Source organism: Schistocerca piceifrons, chromosome 7, assembly GCF_021461385.2.
Source record: "Schistocerca piceifrons isolate TAMUIC-IGC-003096 chromosome 7, iqSchPice1.1, whole genome shotgun sequence".
Lineage (NCBI taxonomy): Eukaryota > Metazoa > Arthropoda > Insecta > Orthoptera > Acrididae > Schistocerca > Schistocerca piceifrons.
Genome location: NC_060144.1, coordinates 412,481,707 through 412,501,443, shown reverse-complemented (window position 1 = coordinate 412,501,443; position 19,737 = coordinate 412,481,707). Strand labels below are relative to the sequence as shown.

Here is a 19,737-nt window from a genome sequence, read left to right as displayed (position 1 = left end):
TCTGAACGAGAAACAACGGAAAAAGACTGAAGACATTATTTCGGCTCGGTTTTCTAAAGGTCGCGTTTATCATGACTGCTGATCAACGCCGAAACTTCAGCTGCACCAAAAATTCGCTCTAATTTCCCACGAAGAGAGTGACCTCTAACAATACCCAAGACACCCAGTGATTGCGGCAGGGAAAGCGAATGGCCAACTTTGTTTTGTTGGGAGAAATTTAGGAAAGTATAGTTCATCCGTAAAGGAGGCCGCATATAACACGCTAGTGCGACCTATTCTTCAGTACTGCACGAGTATTTGGAATTCGCACTAGGTCAGATTAAAGGACGACATAGAAACAATTCAGAGGCGGGCTGCTAAACTTGTTACCGGCAGGTTCGAGCAACAAGCAAGTGTTACGGAGATGCTTCGGGAACTTAAATGGCAACCTCTGGAGGGAAGGCGACGTTCTTCTCAGGCAACAATGCTGAGAAAATTTAGAGAAGCTGCATTTGAACCTGACTCCAGAACGATGCTGCTGCCGCCAACATACTTTAAGCGAAAGGACGACGAAGGTAAAGTACGACAAGTTAGGGATCATACGGCTGGATATAAGCAAACGTTCTTATCTAGCTCCATCTGCGAGTGGAACAGGAAGGGAAACGACATGTCATAATACAGGGTACCCTTCGTCAGGCACCGTTTGGTGTCCTGCGGAGTATGTATGTAGATATGTAGATTTAGATAGAATTGCAGTTTTTCTCCTAGAAGTCTGCAGTTCACTGGAATCGCAGACATTGACTGCTACAAATTCGAGAGAATTCAGTAACGAATAAAGTGGCTGTACGCAGATTGCTTTCTCTTATACTATGACGCCGGTGAAAAAAACAGTACTTGAAAAAAATCCTTAACTAAATACATGAAGGACTGACATCATCCAACGACTGAATGTTACTCTAAGGGCTTACGTAAGCATTCAAAGTTAGTTTTCAGATTTTGCGCCTCGAGAACTGCACTGCTGTAGTAAAGATCTGACAGGACTAGAGACAGGACTAATGTCCGTTTACTTTCGGAAGAAAACAGCTTTCATATTTGTTTGTGTTACATGTAAGGAACAGAACGATTTCCCGCGTTCTGAAAGAGTTCGTTTTTCTCAATTTAAATGTCCATTAAAATTATGCCGAGCTCTTTTACTGTTTCTTTTTTTAATAGGGTAATTGGGTGACAGCTGCCGCTTAGTTTCTTTGCCTCTAAGCATCATTCTACGTTTACAGCCGGCCGAAGTGGCCGTGCGGTTAAAGGCGCTGCAGTCCAGAACCGCAAGTCCGCTACGGTCGCAGGTTCGAATCCTGCCTCGGGTATGGATGTTTGTGATGTCCTTAGGTTAGTTAGGTTTAACTAGTTCTAAGTTCTAGGGGACTAATGACCTCAGCAGTTGAGTCCCATAGTGCTCAGAGCCATTTGAACCATTTTGCCTACGTTTACACACACACACACACACACACACACACACACACACACACACACACACGTGTGTGTGTGTGGTAGAGAGATGGTTAGAAGCAAAGAGATTAAGGGACAGATGAAAGGATGTAGAGGGTTGGAGCATGAGTGGTTGTATTGCAGTCCAGAGGTGAAAAGAAACAGGGATGTGGGAGGGGGTTGGAAGCAGTGAGGACAAGATGGCCTGGACGGTGGGCATCGTTAGTATTCCAGTCTCGGACGGCTGTGGGGGTATAAAAGCGGTGGACGCGACTCGACCGGCACACAGCAGCCATGAGGTTCCAGCAAGCAGTACTGCTCATCGTAGCTGTCAGCATCGCGGCCGCCTGTCTCATCACCAACTGTCCCCGTGGGGGCAAGAGGGCCGGCCTGCAACACGTAAGGCGTCCATGTTCTCACTTGCTGCGCTGTCTACTGTTTCCATCTTAAAACTTCCCGCTATTTACACAGTTAACAAATTTATCAACTCTCTCCGAATTACCTTCACGTTATGTTTATTGTTAAGTCATCTCCCTCTGTTCGGGTGTGGTGAGTCTCTCCTCTTCAGCAGTACGGAAAGTTATTGTAAGGGTGACCGACATCAATAGCCTTTAGTTTCTGGTCCAAGTGTACTTCACCAGTAGGTACGCTATTTTGGTGCTCTGGCAGATCTTAGAAACGCCTGTTGCTTTTACCTATGTCGAACTTCGTGCGTCTGACTCAGCAACAATGAACTGCGTAGAATGGGGTGACTTGAATTGGACATGCGGTTCGTGCTAGTGAGAGGCTCCTTTATGTTGTCAGCACTGGGCTCGGTAAAGAGATACCATAATGCACCACTGACATTAGCGGCAGGCTGTCGCTAGTTGCAGTCTGGAATGTAAAAAAAAGAGCATCGGGTGGTTGTATTTCAGTCCTCGAGTGACTATTTCAAAAGTTATAATAATTACGTTACTGCAGTGCTTGCGTTGTTCAGAAGTACGATGCAATGTTCCTGATGGAACAGGCACTGTGGCGACTACAGCCGTTATGAAATACATGAAACGTATTCGCAGTTGCGAATATGGGCAACCATCAGCTGTATAATGGAATGACGGCAATGAAAAATTGTACCGGACTGGGACTCGAATGCGAATTTTTCTCTTATGGGGAGCGATTTCCTTACCATTAGACGATCCGAGAACGACTCACGGGTAGACATAGGGTTGACAACATGGGGAAGTTTGGGTTTGTCTATAAATCGAGCTCGGATACCCTAATGGTAAGAACCGGCCATCCGTGTCCGAGTCCCAGTATGGCACAAATTTTGATTTGCATCATTCCATTGTACTACAGTTGGGCGTCCATAATTGACCTACTGAGATCGCACTGAAACTGTCTAGACTTAATGACAAACTTCAGTCTGATTCTGACTTGTATACATCGTCACTATGTGATGCGTGTACTGCTAATAGTTGTCAGTAAGATAAGGCATCAGGCAGGCAAATGGAGACCGACAATGAGGCCACTTTCAAACTTGTCCAGTGGTGATAATGTTGTCTCAGACTAGCACGCGGCATCTCCGTGTCCGTCACCGTGATCATTCTGAAAATGTTCACGCCCCTTGTACACCCTGTCAGACCCTGCAACAACTCTAAATGTGAACAACACTAATGTACTCTGGTTAGCATTCTACTGGTCAGAGAGAATTGTAACTGTAATCATTTACATATCCGGTGATGGTGTGTACATCTATGAAGTCACACTGACAACTGACCATGTCTTCTGGATGCTCACTTTTTTTTGTCAGAGAGTGTAATATGGTCAGCCAACGGCGTTGCCGTTGTGGTAACACCAGTTTTCCTCAGATCACCGAATGTAAGCGCTGTCGGGCTGGGCTAGCACTTGGATGGGTGACCATCTGGTCTGCCGAGCTTTGTTGGCAAGTGGGGTGCTCAGCCTTGTGAAGTAAACTGAGGAGCTACTTGGTTGAGAAGTAGCGGCCCTGGTCTCGTAAACTGACATACGGCCAGGAAGCAGTATGCTGATGACATGCCCCTCCATTACCGCATCCAGTGACGTCTGTGGTCTATGGATGACACGGCGACCGGTCGCTACCGTTGTGCCCTCTTGGCCTGTTCGGGTGGAGTTTAGTTTTAGTGTAATATGATCAATTACATATTCAGAGGTGAGCTTTTTGTGCTGAGACGTAGATAACTGCTGCACCCTGCACATTGCAGCTGGCAGAATGATCCTCCTACCTCTCTTCACAGAATGGGTGTAGCAGAAAGCAGTACTGTATGTGCAACATGGTTACAGTGTGGGCTACTGTTCTTGCGTGCGCTTAAAGGCCAAAGCGTGTGCCTGGACCCACGCTTATAGTGTGGCCGGTACACTGGCAGCTGGTAGAATAGCATTCGTTCCCCGCTCCTCAGACTGTTCCAGAAGTGTCGATATTCCGCTTTTCACCTTCCCATGTTTGCCTATTAGCCGGGCAGACAAGCTGCTACACATTATCAGCAGAACGGGTAGTTTGCAAACCCATCTTCTAACTGCCGTACACTACATAGCAGTTTATTCTGTACTCCTTCATTACAGTGTTATGAGCAGACTTTGTCATTAATGAAAAGTCTTTTCATATCCGATTAGCACAAGATGAGGCTCAATGAAATATACGTTCATTTTTGGTCATTTTAGGCCAGAAAATGGTTGTCCTTTTCTTCCTTTTCAGCGTATTTCGGCTTTATTTATTTATTTCGATATGAAAAAATCTCTGAAACTTCACTCTCTTTCAAGTACTACTGGCTATTCTCAGTTCGAAGCATCATCAGGTTATCTCTAATGCATGTTTTCTGTAGTAAGCAGAACCGTCTCTAAAAGTCGAAATTCCTAAGAACCTGAAGATGTCTATTACACTGGAAGACCAACTGAAGTAAAGTTTTGGAAGTCTAGTTTCTGTAACCTTAGTGTGTTTCAGCCAGCTGAAAAAAAGAGATAAATCCGCCCAAACAGGCTTTTAAACCCACAAGCGCCACTGGATGCGGATGTGGAGGGAATGTGGTCAGCACACCGATCTTCCGGCCGTACGTCAGTTTACGAGACCGGAGCCGCTGCTTCTCTATCAAGTAGCTCCTCAGTTTGCCACACAAGCGCTGAGTGCACCCCACATGCCAGCAGCGCTCAGCAGGCCGGATGGTCACCCATCCAAGTGTTTTCCCAGCTCGAGAGTGTTTAACTTTGGTGTGTTGACGGGAACCGGAGCTACAACCGCGGCAAGGCCATTGTGTGACCCCAGTTATAGCAATTTTAATTACTTTTTCCAGGATGTATATTCCGGGTTCGCTGAAAAACAGTTCATTCTAAATTCCCCGAATGCATTTTAGCAGACAAGGAGTTCGTTTTTCATTTGATGTTGAGTTGAAAACTACATATACGATAGAAAAAGCTTTTCTTTCATACTAAACTTCCTAGCACTACGTGCATACCACCAGAATGTGATTTTTAATATCCACTGAGTGATATTCTTTTCCTATTTCAATCAATGCTTGCCTATATCCTGCTAAATGACCTCATGCCCTTAGCGTGCGTTTCTACCCACTTGTCAGCCACCGTGTCTTGTCCTTTTTCAAAAAATTTATGGAGTGAGGAAACTGCTGGTAAAATTTACAAACATCGCTTAAAATTCTCGAGGTTCCCGAATACGTGTTTAGTAACTGTTTACACAATTTCCGTTGCGAGACACATACTGATTTAGTTGAAACTGCCTCATGAACGCGAGAAAGCTATTTCCCTCCTGGACTTGGGCTCTGCTACTCGACTGGTATATATTCCGCAAATCTAATTTTCTCCTCAGCCTTCTTTGAGTTTGGTTTGTTCATTTTCCTGCTCCCACCGTTATGATAAATGAGCTGCAGCGTTGTTACCTATGCAAACATATCCCGGCTAGTGGCGTTGCACTGATAGCGCAGCCGGCCGTGGTGGCCGAGCGGTTCTAGGTGCTACAGTCGCTGGTTCGAATCCTGCCTCGGGCATGGATGTGGTTCAAATGGCTCTGAGCACTATGCAACTTAACTTCTGAGGTCATCAGTCGCCTAGAACTTAGAACTAATTAAACCAAACTAACCTAAGGACATCACACACATCCATGCCCGAGGCAGGATTCGAACCTGCGACCATAGCGGTCGCTCGGCTCCAGACTGTAGCGCCTAGAACCGCACGGCCACTCCGGCCGGCGGGCATGGACGTGTGTGATGTCCTTAGGTTAGGTTTAAGTAGTTCTAAGGGACTGATGACCTCAGATGTTAAGTCCCATAGTGCTCTGAACCATTTGAACCATTTGAACTGATAGCGCAACCTGTTGTCAGCTGCAGCAGGCTGAACGGGGTCCGTGAAGCTCGGGCTTGGAGAAACCCAAGTTAAGGGGCTCCGGAACGCCCTATACTTGCAATGTTAAAATAACGCTTATAAATTACATCTTTCCTCACAAAGTATTTGAGGTAGGAAGTTGAACTTTTTACAGATTATTTATTGGAATATGGGCTACAACTCAACACAGGGATTTTACAAAATTTTAATTCAGTTATTAAAGATGATTTTTTTTCAATTGTAATGAAAATTCACAACGTTTTTTTGCAATTTTTTATTTATATATTAAAAAATATACAGTTCTTTGGAAAAAGGCTGTGTTAAATTATGCAGAAGGTACTGTGTAACATTTACTGAAAGTTTGAAACAAATATGTTTGGAAGATCCTTAGAAAACATGTAATTAGTATGAGAAAATAAAAGTTTTGGGAATCGAGCGACAAAGATTGGATTAACTTTTTAGTGCATTCCAGGTCCATAGGATGGATTATCTTCATCCTCTGCAAACTCCTCCTCCAGCTTCCTCTTGTTCCTCCTCCTGTTTACTCTTGCTTGTATTTCTAGACTCTTTACAGCCCTGTCTGCAGCCCGAAGGCGTTCCTTGTCTAAAGCAAGCATCGCTCGTTGTTGTGTTCGTAGATTTTGCTACCATTTTCTTCAGTTGCAGTTACTGCAACACTATTCCAAAAGGTGGTCATGTATGAACACTTATCACATTTCAGTTGTATTTCACTAGCAAGTCTTACGTGCTTTATTATGGAGAGTTCCAGACCAACTTCACTACAATGAATACATCTTACACAGTTTGAAAAAATTCCTTTGAGAACCGACATATCAAATATTTCATTCACATCCGATTCGCCCATAAAACATTCATAGTTTTCACTCATTGAAGTATTTTCTTTCCCATTTTGACTGCTATGGGCAGATGTACTTGAGAGGTTAGGTTCACTCACTTGGTTATCGTCTTTATTGTTTACAGTAATAACACATACCTTTGGCTTTCCAACATTTCTCCTTTTCTTAAAAGCCTTCAGAGGATTTCTAATAACTTTACTTTTACTCATTATTATACTTCAACAAAACAGAGACTCAAGAAACAGAATTAATTACGAATATTTCCGAGATAACGACAGAGTAAATAAACATGAAACAATCGACAATCACACCAGCGATATATATTGAACCATCACAGGTTAGCCACAACACATACTTTATCTCACATCACTAAAATGTACCTGATGAACACGGACGTTAATAATAACACCATTTGACAGCAGTTTAACAGCGCCACAGTGGGTCACGCCCATGTAGAACACATTTCAAAAAAAATTAAAAATAGTTGTAGTCTTCGGAATTGAATAAATTATATATCTATTAAAAGGTAATAGTCTGCAGATTCAGAAAATGCAAAAAAGTAAAAATTGAACTTTTCATGATTTTGAGCCTTTCCGGAGCCCCTTAGCCTGCTGTGCTTCAGTACAGAGATACTTTGGAAATTTGTCAGAAGTTCCTATGGGACCGAAGTGCGGTTCCTAGGCTTACACACTACTCAATCTAACTTAAACTAACTACATATCCATGCCCAAGGGAGGACTCGAACCTCCGACGGATGGAGCCGCGCAAACCGTGACAAGGCGCCTGAGACCACGCGGCCACCTCACGCGGTCCACAGGTACTCTTGTGTCTCCGTCGCGACAGGCTGAGCGGCTTAAGTGGTTGCAGCGAAGAGAGGGGCAGGAAGGAGAATCCTTACACCTCTAAACTCTAGGCAGACTGGCTGCAGCCCGGACTGCTGTACTTGCAGCGCGGCTACAGCTTGGCCTGCTGGTGTTGCAGAGGTGCGCGCCGTGCGGCCCCGGAGGGCAGGGCGTGTGCCTGGGCCCACACATCTGCTGCGGCCCCCGCATGGGCTGCCGGCTGGCCAGCCCCGCGGACACCGCCGTCTGCCGCTCCACGGCGCCCTGCCCCCTGGACAGCCCCGAGATGCGCTGCGCCGGCGGCGTCGGCCGCTGCTCTGCGCCGGGAGTCTGCTGCTTCAAAGGTGAGCCACGTGGCCAGGCATGTCGGGCTACGGAATTATTCTTCATCCTTCTACATCTTCAATTAGCCATTGAGGGACAATGAGGCTCAGCTGGTTGCTTGATTCGTGTCACGGATTTCGCTAAAATAGTGACATATTTCCTGGTCATGAAGGGACTTCCTCTCCTTTTTAAGGTGCCATAGCTCAATCGGTAAAAACGCAACAGCTATAGGACCACCTCGTTGCCAGCCTGTCTGTCTTTCTTTTCGGCTGTTACAAACCCTTTTTTCTCAGGAAGAGATAGAAATATAAAGTTCAAATTTCTGTCGCACACGAAGGTCTACAGCCCCTTGGCGATATAAAAATTTGAAGCTTCAAAGTCAATGCAATGGACAGATATCGCCATTTATATCACATATTCTGATACTCGGAATCACTCTCATCGAAACCTATCCTTCTTCCCGTTGCCCTAGAATCATGGAATTTGACAAAAAGCAAGGTTTCACAATGAAACCAAAGTAAAAATCCGAAAATTTTTTTGTCATTTTTTATCTGACTCTCTGTCTGTACGTCAGTTTGTTAAGACCCTCTTTTCTCAGGAATACATAAACGTATGAAGTTGAAATTTATGTCACACACTTAGATCTACGGTCCCTTGGCGGTGTAAAAAATTTCAGGTTCTAAGTCAACGCTATTAAAAGATACGCCCATTTATGCCACATATTTTCCAACTCGGGAAGTGACTCACCGGTACTTGCTGTTGATCTAGAGTCATGAAATGTGGCAAAAAAGCAAGTTTACGAAGTGCCAACCAATGGAAAAAAGTGAACACGGTAAATTTGTAATCACATCACACGAAATTTTTTCTCATATGTTTTCTGTCTGTTCGTCCGGCCCTCTGTTGGGACCGAGCGAGGTGGCGCAGTGGTTAGATACTGGACTCGCATTCGGGAGGACGACGGTTCAATCCCGCGTCCGGCTATCCTGATTTAGGTATTCCGTGATTTCCCTAAATCGCTCCAGGCAAATGCCGGGATGACTCCTTTGAAAGGGCACGGCCGACTTCCTTCCCTAATCCGATGAGACCGATGACCTCGCTGTCTGGTCTCCTTCCCCAAAACAACCCAACCCCCAATCCCCCTCTGTTAACACTCCTTTTTCTTTGGAAAGTTTAGACGTATTTAGGTCATATGATGAAACCTACGGTCCCTAGGCAGTGTCAAGAGTTGAAACACAATCAAAAGATAAGGCCATGTATGTCACATATTTTCATAGTCACAGCCTTACTCAAAAAAGTCCATAAGGTACTTCCCATTTACCTAGGATCATGAAATTGACATTTGTTATCCGACGTCCGATTTGAAATTAAAACATTCTCTAAAGTGTTGGAATCCCTGGGACCGATATCTTGCACGTATCAGTGTCGATAACACTCAAACATGGTGGAGATTCTGGATTTGCAGAACGTGTGAGCTGTCTGTATACACATACGGGACTCTCCGTGCGCGAGTCCTATTTGCACCTGGCCAGTTTTTTTAGAGCAGGGATCGGTAACCTTTCAGTACCCGCGGTTTGCAGTGTCTTATACTAAACGCCTTGTGCAACTAATATTTCAGAGGTGGAAAAATAAGCAAAAATTCAGCACCCATTTTTGCTTTGTTGATAGCGTTATTAGAAATTAGTTTAAAATCAAATACGCTTACCAATTTAGTGAAATAAACCCATTGAACAGTTTTAAAGCATAATTTCGATTAGGAAGAAAAAAAAAAGAATTTTTATAGCTAAGCGGCAGAGAAAATTTAATTTTACATCTGTATCTACACCCTGCAAAACACTCTAAAGTGCGTGGCCGAGGGAACGTCCCATTGTAACAGTTTTAGGGTTTCTTCCGGTTCCATTCGCATATAGAGCAGGGGAAGAATGATTACTGAAATGGCTCCCTACGTTCTGTAATTAGTCCTGTCCTTCTCTGCATACGTTCGATATCCCCCGTCAGTCCTACTAGTAAGGGTCCCACACACTTGAGCAATATACTCGAATGAGTCCCACAAATAATTTGTAAGCAATCTCCTTTGTAAACTTTTTTCATGTCCCCAGTATTCTATCACCTGCTTTACCCACGATTGAGCCTATGTCTCATTCCATTTCGTATACCTACAAAGTGCTACACCCAAGGATTTGTATTAGTTGACCGATTCCATCTGTGACTCACTGATACTTTTGCATAGAGTAGTACGTTTATTCGTTTTGTGAAGTGTACAATTTTACATTTCTGAACATTTAAAGCAAGTTGCCAATCTTTACACCACTTTGTAGTCATATCAAGATGTGATTGGATATCTACGCAGCTTCTTTCAGACAGTACTTCATTACAAATAACGGCATCGTCAGCGAAAAGTATGAGGTTAGCGTCATTGTCTACAAGGCCATTAATATACAATATAAACAGCAAGGATCCCGACAAGCTTCTGCGGAGCCTTTCTGAAGTTCCTTCAACATCTGCCGATGATTCACGATAACAGTACGAGACTGGAATAGAAGGGAGAACCGACAGAGGTACTCAAAGTACCCTCCGCTACACACCGTCAGGTGGCTTGCGGAGTATGGATGTAGATGTGGAAGGTAATATGCTGAATCCCGTCCACCAAAAAATCTCCAACCCAGTCACAATGTTCGCTTGATACCCCATGCGATCATACTTTTGATAATAACCGTAGGTGTGGTACTGAGACAAATGCCACGTGGGAAAATCGCAAGTCCGGCTTCAAATAATCAATTTTTTCCGAATCCATGATGGTTAGCATGGAGAGGTCATTCTGCTCGAGATACCTCGTTGCACCTGATTTCAGAATATCTTCTAAGATTCTACAATAAACGGATGGTAAGAATACTGGACGACAGTTTCGTGGATCACTACCGCTGCCGTTGTTGCAGGTGGTTGTGACCTGTCCTTTCTTCTAATAACTGGACATATTTTTTGGGCGAGGAATTTTGCGTATCTTATGGTTAAAACAGGGGATAACTCAGCCACGAATTCAGTATGGAATCGGACCATATTCCATCAGGCTCTGGAACTTTGTTCATTTTTAATGATTTCAAGTGTTCCTCAACGCTATTGACACTAAGATCTATTTCATTCATCTTTCTAGTGGTACGAGAATAAAATTGGGGCATTAAGCCTGGATTTTCCTTCGTAAAGAATAAAAATTTGAAAACAGAATTAAGCATTTATGCTTTTGCTTTGCTGTCATCAATTTCAGTTACTGTCTGGTCTATGAGGGGGTGGGTCTCTGGAAAATAGTACTGTTATAATATGTTTGTCCTACTTTACGAGTTTACGTAAAGAAAAAAAAACAGTGCGGTTGATCGTGGTGATCGTTTGGATGTGTGTGAATTACTGCCAGACGAATGAGGTACAATATCTGTAAGTAGATACACAAGAAATACTATTTTCTCACAATAGCGACTAATAAATTCGAAGATATATTTTTCCGTTTCAGTAAAACCATTAAAAGACGACAGCAGGGCAAGATAAACAGAACAACACACACGCAGACATCGAATACAATGCTTGTACCAATGTAAATAACTGCACTTGAAAATTTAAATCATGTTTTCGAAAACCATCGATTATGACTAATAAAAGTAAGCTATGGAGTTGTATATGACTTCAGTCTTCCACACTTCTCTATAGAAGTAAAACATTTGCAATTATGTTTACAGTTCGTAGTAAGGTGGTTAGCGTTGCTGATTTTCGATTTGGGATTCCAGGTTCGATTCCCGATCGGATCCTCATCATTTAATCTCATCTTTATCGACGCGCTGAAGAGCCCTCAAACAGAAAGACCTTCGTTCTCATTCTTGTGATATTCATTGACACTTGCATTTGTGAACAAACGCTTGCTCATCTCGATGCAGTCGAGATTTACAGATTAACATTTGCAACTTTCAAGGCGCAAGCTCGAAAGTTCCGCTTACTATACAAATTATCTGTCCTTACAAAATGTAAACAAATAGTATAGTAGATCTACTTTATGTTTAAAACATTCGATTGAGCGACTTTTAAAGATAGTTTCCTCATGTTTTAAAGCTGACTTATGTGAGAGAGGTTCCATCTGAAAGAACGCTTATCAAATGAAATACGTGCCACTTTGCCGTTATTCAGGCGATCATGTAATCCTGTCTTTAAGATCTATGATTTCAGAAGGAGAAACTGTGAACGTAATTTTGACAAGCCTCTTTTAAAGTCAACTTTGCACCGCTAAGAGATTTCTATTGTGATGGTAAAGAATTTCAACTGGAGGTAAAGACTTGACAAAAAATTCCTCTCGATTTCTGAGGGGTCACCAGATAGATGTGCGTGTAGCGCTTGACGAGACGGAAGAGGTTATGGCACATTTATTATCCATCAATAACATTTTATTTCTCAGAATTGATTGGTGTAAGCTTTCCAGGTTTTTGGCAACACAGTTTAGAAAGAAAACTTTGCGTTCACAGTGAACAAATGTTCTGAGACGTCGTTCGCAGAGATTCACATTACTTCGATGACCAACTTCTGCTCACATGTCATACGTGGCTAAACTTTACCGCCCATAATTAGCAGTTCAAAAAATGGTGGAAACTCATCCTACTTTATGTATCTATCGCAGATGGAACTGCGATAAACCACCAGATCTTTTGAAGTTAAGTTTTCAATACGCAGACGTATCTAAATATGAGAGCTTGCTGAAAATTACTTCCTCCGAATTTCTTATGTGAAAACCCTTAATGCTTTGACTTTGTTGACGGGGCCACAACCTCACCTATGGTTGCACCGCTTCATTACTAGCAAAGTGAAGTGCTCCAAAGTGTTCTTTAAGTTTTCGAAACAGACGAAAATCGGATGGGGCCAAGATGGGACTGTTTGGAGGATGACAGATGACAGTGTGCCTAAGACGTCGGATTGTTGCAGATGTCGCAGCACCTCGTATGTGGTCCGGCACTGTCAGGCTGAAGGAGAGGTTACTCCATGTGTAGACGAGCTCTTCGGTTACAAACACGGTCACAGCAGTGTTACGTCACACACCGCCATGTTACACATGCTACAGTTCGGAGTCTTCTAGTAACAGAACGTTGCAACTTGCGTCAGTAAACGTTGGTTGGTTTGGGGAAGGAGACCAGACAGCGAGGTCATCGGTCTCATCGGATTAGGGAAGGACGGGGAAGGAAGTCGGCCGTGCCCTTTGAAAGGAACCATCCCGGCATTTGCCTGGAGCGATTTAGGGAAATCACGGAAAACCTAAATCAGGATGGCCGGACGCGGGATTGAACCGTCGTCCTCCCGAATGCGAGTCCAGTGGACGTCAGTAAAGCAGCAAAGTCGACCTAGTGATATGCATGACATATAATAACTCAACCGATATTGCGGACAGAATACAAAAATTCATTGACATTATTTTTCAGCACACCCTTGTAATATAGAAGCATTTCGTGATTAACGTTCAGTTTGTTACAGACGTCACAGCTGCTAATGTGCCGGTATTGTTCAACTTATCTCATGATTCCATTAATGTGTCTTGGGTCTTCTTGAGAATACTGAGGCCCTTCTTTGACATCAAAATTTTCAGACAGAAAACACTGTAATTAGTTTTGTGCTTATTGTACTGATCCTCATCATGGCCAGTAACATGAAAAAGCATTTTTGGCAGCTTGAAACGCATTCAACCTTTTTTTGTAAACAATTTTTAAAAGCTGTCCATTTTCTCTTATATTTTCACTCATGTTCAATATACAATGGTTTTTTTTGCTGTGTTGTGTCACATCCGAATAATGTTTCCAGAATTAGGTGATCATAAGTTTGTAAGTTTGTGGTAAGGATTATGGGACCAATCTGCTGAGGTCATCGGTCCCTAGGTTTACACACTACTTAATCTAACTTAAACTAATGTACACTAAGGACAACACACACAACCATGCCCGAGGGAGGACTCGTACATCCGACGAGGGGAGCCACGCGAGCCGTGACAAGACGCCTCAGACCGCACGGCTACCCCGCGCGGCTTTGTGATCACAAAGTCAGCTACTGCAGGTTTCGACATTCACATCAACGTTTCAATGTTTGAAAGGAAGTAAAGGATGGAAGACTAGTGTTTATCGCCCCGGAGGACAAGCTAGCATTAAGGAAGGATTAGGAAGGAAGTCGGCCGTGCCCTTTCAAACGAACCATCCCAGCATTTACCTTAAGCGATTTAGGAAAATCACGTGAATCTTAAATCTGGGTGGCCGGACACAGATCTGAACTGTCATCCTCGCGAATGCGAGTCCAGTGTGCTAACCCCTGCGCCACCTCACTCGGTCAGCTTAAAGAAAGACGTCGAAGCAATTCACAGGCACGCAGCAGGATTTATTACAAGTAGGTAATTTATTATATTCGATCGAGACGTGAGTTTAGAGGAAATGCTCCGTGAACCCAAATGGGAACTCCTGGGAGGAAGACTTTCTTTTCTCTACTGAGAAAATGTAGGAGACAGGCATTTACGACAGACTGTAGAACGATCCTAGTGCCACGAACATACATCTCACACAAGGACTGCGAACACAAGATAAGAGGGCTCAGTATTCGTGCGGAAGCATATAGATAGTCGTTTTTCCCTTCCTCCATTTGAGAGTGGAACAGGGACGGGAATGACTAGCAGTGGTGTAAGGTACCCTCCATCATGTACCGTATGGTGGCTTGCGGGATATGTATGTAGGTGTAGAAAATTGGTGCTGAGGTTTACACATTCCAATTCGTCGTAGCTAGCCAATGACATTTAATAATTACTCCAGTAATTTAAAATGACCCTCAGCGTAAAGAAATCCACCTTGAGTACATTACAGTGTGTTAATTCACCAACTACTTCTTTAGTAGGAAAAGACAATTCACACGTTCGTTAAAAAAAAAAACAATAAAATTCTGCTCTATTTTTTTCTGGTGCTATTGATTTCTTTGATATCTTGTAATAACGATGAAATAATTGTATGTTTCAGACTCATGCCACATTGATACTTCGTGTGTCGCTGATACAACTGAATCCGTCGATCGGTATCCTGTGGACACGTTTATTGTCAGCGACGGTGACCGCGACGAGAGAATATAATTTTGCAGCATGTAAAACTTGAAATTCTGATAATAAATGCAATTCTCAGAAAGACTCAAACTGTCTTTCATTTATACTTGTTATGTTTATTAGCAATATTCGACTTTTATTTTATTTATTTGTTTTTCTGAAACAAAACTACTGTACCATGGAACGAGTGAAGAGTGTACAGGGCACTGACTAAAAATTTGTAGTTCACAGAATGCTTATCAGGAAATAACAGTCGAGCAGAGAGACGGACGGTCAACAAAGTGATTCTCTAAGAGTTACATTTATAACGACCGAGGTTTGGAAACCTAAAACACGAATGCAATTCATGTACAATAGTATGTTCGGATATGAAAAAAGTAAATTCTTGGTGTAAGTCAGCAATCATATTAATGTTCATGAATAATTCTGCATCGTTTGTTTAAGGATACATGTTGCTTTCTTATTCCACATAACGTGTTAATACTTCAGCCATCTTCAGACACTATTACTGAGAACATTTAAGGATACATGTTGCTTTCTTATTCCACATAACGTGTTAATACTTCAGCCATCTTCAGACACTATTACTGAGAACAAAACTAACGTAAAATGAAAAGTAATGTGTAAAATGTAACGAAATGCAGGAGTTGGACGACTGATCTAATGACTAGCGTTGACACTGAACGAGAAATGACATTTTTTCCCTCATAAGTTTTCTGTTTCATCTGATGTGGCACGCCACGGCTCTCTCTACCACGCCAATATCAGGATTTTGTCCCATATGGCTCTCTATAGCAAAATTCACTCATGTCCTCATACACGTTCTATCATCCTGTCCATTAGTAGGAGAAGAAGAAGAAGGAGATGATTGATTATATATCAACAATTCCAAAGTTTTATTGTACTCAATCCATTCCCTTTGTCGTGAAACAGCTGTGAAATACGAGCTGGATCGAGTCCATACGTTGAGGACCAATCGATCCATAACTTTGAATAACTGAGATACAGTTTTGGTAGTAATCAAGAAATGTAAATGATCACTGGGCTTGTATGGTGATTGCGAATTTACAAATAATGCTCAGTTTATAGTGGCCTACTACACTACACTTCGGGCAAAAAGAAAAAAAATACTATTCAAGTAATTACCTCTAGATGAAGAACTCAGACATTTATGGTGGCAATTATGCCCTTTTGATTATTCTGATTTGGTGCCTCCCATTTGCAATGCTAAGTACTCCAACAAGCATGCAGTATTTGGGACAACTTGCTGTTGCCTTTTCTTTACGCGTAGATCATCCTGACGATATTGTCACTCATGAGAGCATAATTTGCGAACCGTGTTTTCACGTTTTGCAAGAAGGACTAAAGCATAACCTCAACAAGAGAAAATTTTTTGAAGCAAAAAGGAGGGCATATTTTGAATGCAAAAATGGTTCAAATGGCTCTGAGCACTATGGGACTTAACATCTGAGGTCATCAGTCCCGTAGAACATAGAACTATTTAAACCTAACTAACATAAGGACATCACACACATCCATGCCCGAGGCAGGATTCGAACCTGCGACCGTAGCAGTCGCGCGGTTCCGGACTGAATGGCCTAGAACCGCTCGGCCACCGCAGCCGGCGACAGCGTATGGTCTTGATCCAATGATCATTTCTATTATTAGAATCGGCTGTGAAAATACCGTACTGTATAATGCACGCTAACGATGAACGTATCATTCTGATATTTAAAACTAATTAAGAGGCTGTTGCGATAGGAATAAATTGGTATAGCACTCGAGAAAGCCCTTGACAGACTTATTTGACTGTGAAAGTGAGTCCGAATTATCCACGAGAATAGCGCATGAACAATACAGCCCTCTGAAAAACTTTTCTGAATAGAGTTGATATTACCGGGACTGTAACTGGTGTTGTAGCATCCACTCTCTATGTGTCAATCTTTCTTACTGTATTGGAACACTTCAGCATTTATAAGAATAGCAGAAAGGGAGGAGCCCGCGCTGAAGCTTCAGCCATGTGCTTTAAGTTATGATCTTTAAGCAAACATTGCTATCGCTAACCAGTCCACTTACCATTCCGTTTTGAGCACATTGGGAAATAAACCATTGCAGGTGCCTTGTTATGTTCATAAATACACTCCTGGAAATGGAAAAAAGAACACATTGACACCGGTGTGTCAGACCCACCATACTTGCTCCGGACACTGCGAGAGGGCTGTACAAGCAATGATCACACGCACGGCACAGCGGACACACCAGGAACCGCGGTGTTGACCGTCGAATGGCGCTAGCTGCGCAGCATTTGTGCACCGCCGCCATCAGTGTCAGCCAGTTTGCCGTGGCATACGGAGCTCCATCGCAGTCTTTAACGCTGGTAGCATGCCGCGACAGCGTGGACGTGAACCGTATGTGCAGTTGACGGACTTTGAGCGAGGGCGTATAGTGGGCATGCGGGAGGCCGGGTGGACGTACCGCCGAATTGCTCAACACGTGGGGCGTGAGGTCTCCACAGTACATCGATGTTGTCGCCAGTGGTCGGCGGAAGGTGCAAGTGCCCGTTGACCTGGGACCGGACCGCAGCGACGCACGGATGCACGCCAAGACCGTAGGATCCTACGCAGTGCCGTAGGGGACCCCACCGCCACTTCTCAGCAAATTAGGGACACTGTTGCTCCTGGGGTATCGGCGAGGACCATTCGTAACCGTCTCCATGAAGCTGGGCTACGGTCCCGCACACCGTTAGGCCGTCTTCCGCTCACGCCCCAACATCGTGCAGCCCGTCTCCAGTGGTGTCGCGACAGGCTTGAATGGAGGGACGAATGGAGACGTGTCGTCTTCAGCGATGAGAGTCGCTTCTGCCTTGGTGCCAATGATGGTCGTATGCTTGTTTGGCGCCGTGCAGGTGAGCGCCACAATCAGCACTGCATACGACCGAGGCACACAGGGTCAACACCCGGCATCATGGTGTGGGAAGCGATCTCCTACACTGGCCGTACACCACTGGTGATCGTCGAGGGGACACTGAATAGTGCACGGTACATCCAAACCGTCATCGAACCCATCGTTCTACCATTCCTAGACCGGCAAGGGAACTTGCTGTTCCAACAGGACAACGCACGTCCGCATGTATCCCGTGCCACCAAACGTGCTCTAGAAGGTGTAAGTCAACTACCCTGGCCAGCAAGATCTCCGGATCTGTCCCCCATTGAGCATGTTTGGGACTGGATGAAGCGTCGTCTCACGCGGTCTGCACGTCCAGCACGAACGCTGGTCCAACTGAGGCGCCAGGTGGAAATGGCATGGCAAGCCGTTCCACAGGACTACATCCAGCATCTCTACGATCGTCTTTGTCTATGTGCCTGTGGTTCTGTCAGTGTGATCATGTGATATATCTGACCCCAGGAATGTGTCAATAAAGTTTCCCCTTCCTGGGACAATGAATTCACGGTGTTCTTATTTCAATTTCCAGGAGTGTATAATAATAAACCCACGATTCGACAAAATAGAAATAATGCGTTTTCAACCGGATAACTATCTGTTGGCCACCATAATTCTACAGTCATCGATTGGACCACAGCAGAAGCTACTCACCATCCTGATCACCAAACATGTCCAAATATCCAATCAGAAAAAAACATAAGAAACTCCATTCTGGGCATTTCTCACACAATAGCACTAGTTTTCAGCTGTGGATGAGTTTTCTCTCCCGAGCACAAACAATAATCAATACTATACGGTCATCCACCAAGCTCTGCAACTGGAGGTTCTTAAGCTGCTGTACGTAAGCCTTTGGGGAAAGACCCATATGAAGAACCTAGACCGGACACATGTGTGCTGCGCATACACGCCAGTAGATACGTAGCAACTAGTCATGTGTGTGGTATATGTCAGCACCAGAGCTACATTCTCACCATGAACAACCCGGAGAACGAATTCACTGGGATTTCGTTGGCCATTTTGTGAAATCCAGCCGATTGATTGTGGTGGATGCATTGTTCAATTTTCCCTGTATTATTAATATGCAACCTACCTCCTCAGAAGCAACCGTTAACGCTTTAATTAAGATCCTGGCCTCAGTCACATACAGCTATCCAACGTTTACAGCTTACAAGTTTCCACCATATCTAGATCTACATGATTAGTCTGCATCGAATGCAATTTTAATGCCTTATTTGTGAAGCTGTTAACTACTGGTAATTATGAAATAGTTAGGTATATAGTCCACATCAATGAAACTGTGTTTCACATTACATTATTTTCGTTATTAATGTTTGGAAACAACTGATTTCTTCCTGTCGGCCGGTGTGGCCGTGCGGTTCTAGGCGCTTCAGTCTGGAACCGCGTGACCGCTACGGTCGCAGGTTCGAATCCTGCCTCGGGCATGGATGTGTGTGATGTCCTTAGGTTAGTTAGGTTTAAGTAGTTCTAAGTTCTAGGGGACTGATGACCACAGCTGTTAAGCCCCATAGTGCTCAGAGCCATTTGAACCATTTTTGATTTCTTCCTGAAGGAATTATCTTCTAGTAAATTTCTGAACATGGGCTTTAACTTCAAAAGTAGGAAGTGACATTATGAGAAGCAGGCTTGCGGGGCAACAGCAGTCGTGAGTATTTAACGGCTTATGCCAGCCTTCCAACCGAGCAGACGAAGTGAGCAAGGTGGGTGACGAATGTGAGGTATGTAGGTGCTTGAGCTCCAGATGGGATCGGAGTGTGCACGCTGACTGAAGGATGGAGATGATTCAATTGCAGCTAAGATGGATGAAATGAAAAGGAATATTATTTCTTTTCAACGAAATTACGTTACAGATCATACAAAC

At 43.7% G+C, this 19,737-nt stretch overlaps 1 protein-coding gene across 1 annotated transcript; it reads left to right on the top strand.

Annotated features, from left to right (window-relative positions):
• The first annotated feature begins 1,755 nt into the window (after window positions 1-1,755).
• Window positions 1,756-14,945, top strand: LOC124805742 (oxytocin-neurophysin 1-like). The gene is made up of 3 exons (XM_047266311.1): window positions 1,756-1,860; window positions 7,644-7,848; window positions 14,836-14,945. Exons 1-3 carry the CDS (start codon window positions 1,756-1,758, stop codon window positions 14,943-14,945), a joined length of 420 nt encoding a protein of 139 aa, XP_047122267.1.
• Window positions 14,946-19,737: the final 4,792 nt, after the last annotated feature.

Coding starts and splice junctions, on each gene's coding strand:
- LOC124805742 (XM_047266311.1), top strand. CDS start 1,756: ATGAGGTTCCAGCAAGCAGTACTGCTCATCGTAGCTGTCAGCATCGCG. Junction 1,861..7,643: donor AGAGGGCCGGCCTGCAACAC/GTAAGGCGTCCA, acceptor CTGGTGTTGCAG/AGGTGCGCGCCGTGCGGCCC. Junction 7,849..14,835: donor GGGAGTCTGCTGCTTCAAAG/GTGAGCCACGTG, acceptor TGTATGTTTCAG/ACTCATGCCACATTGATACT.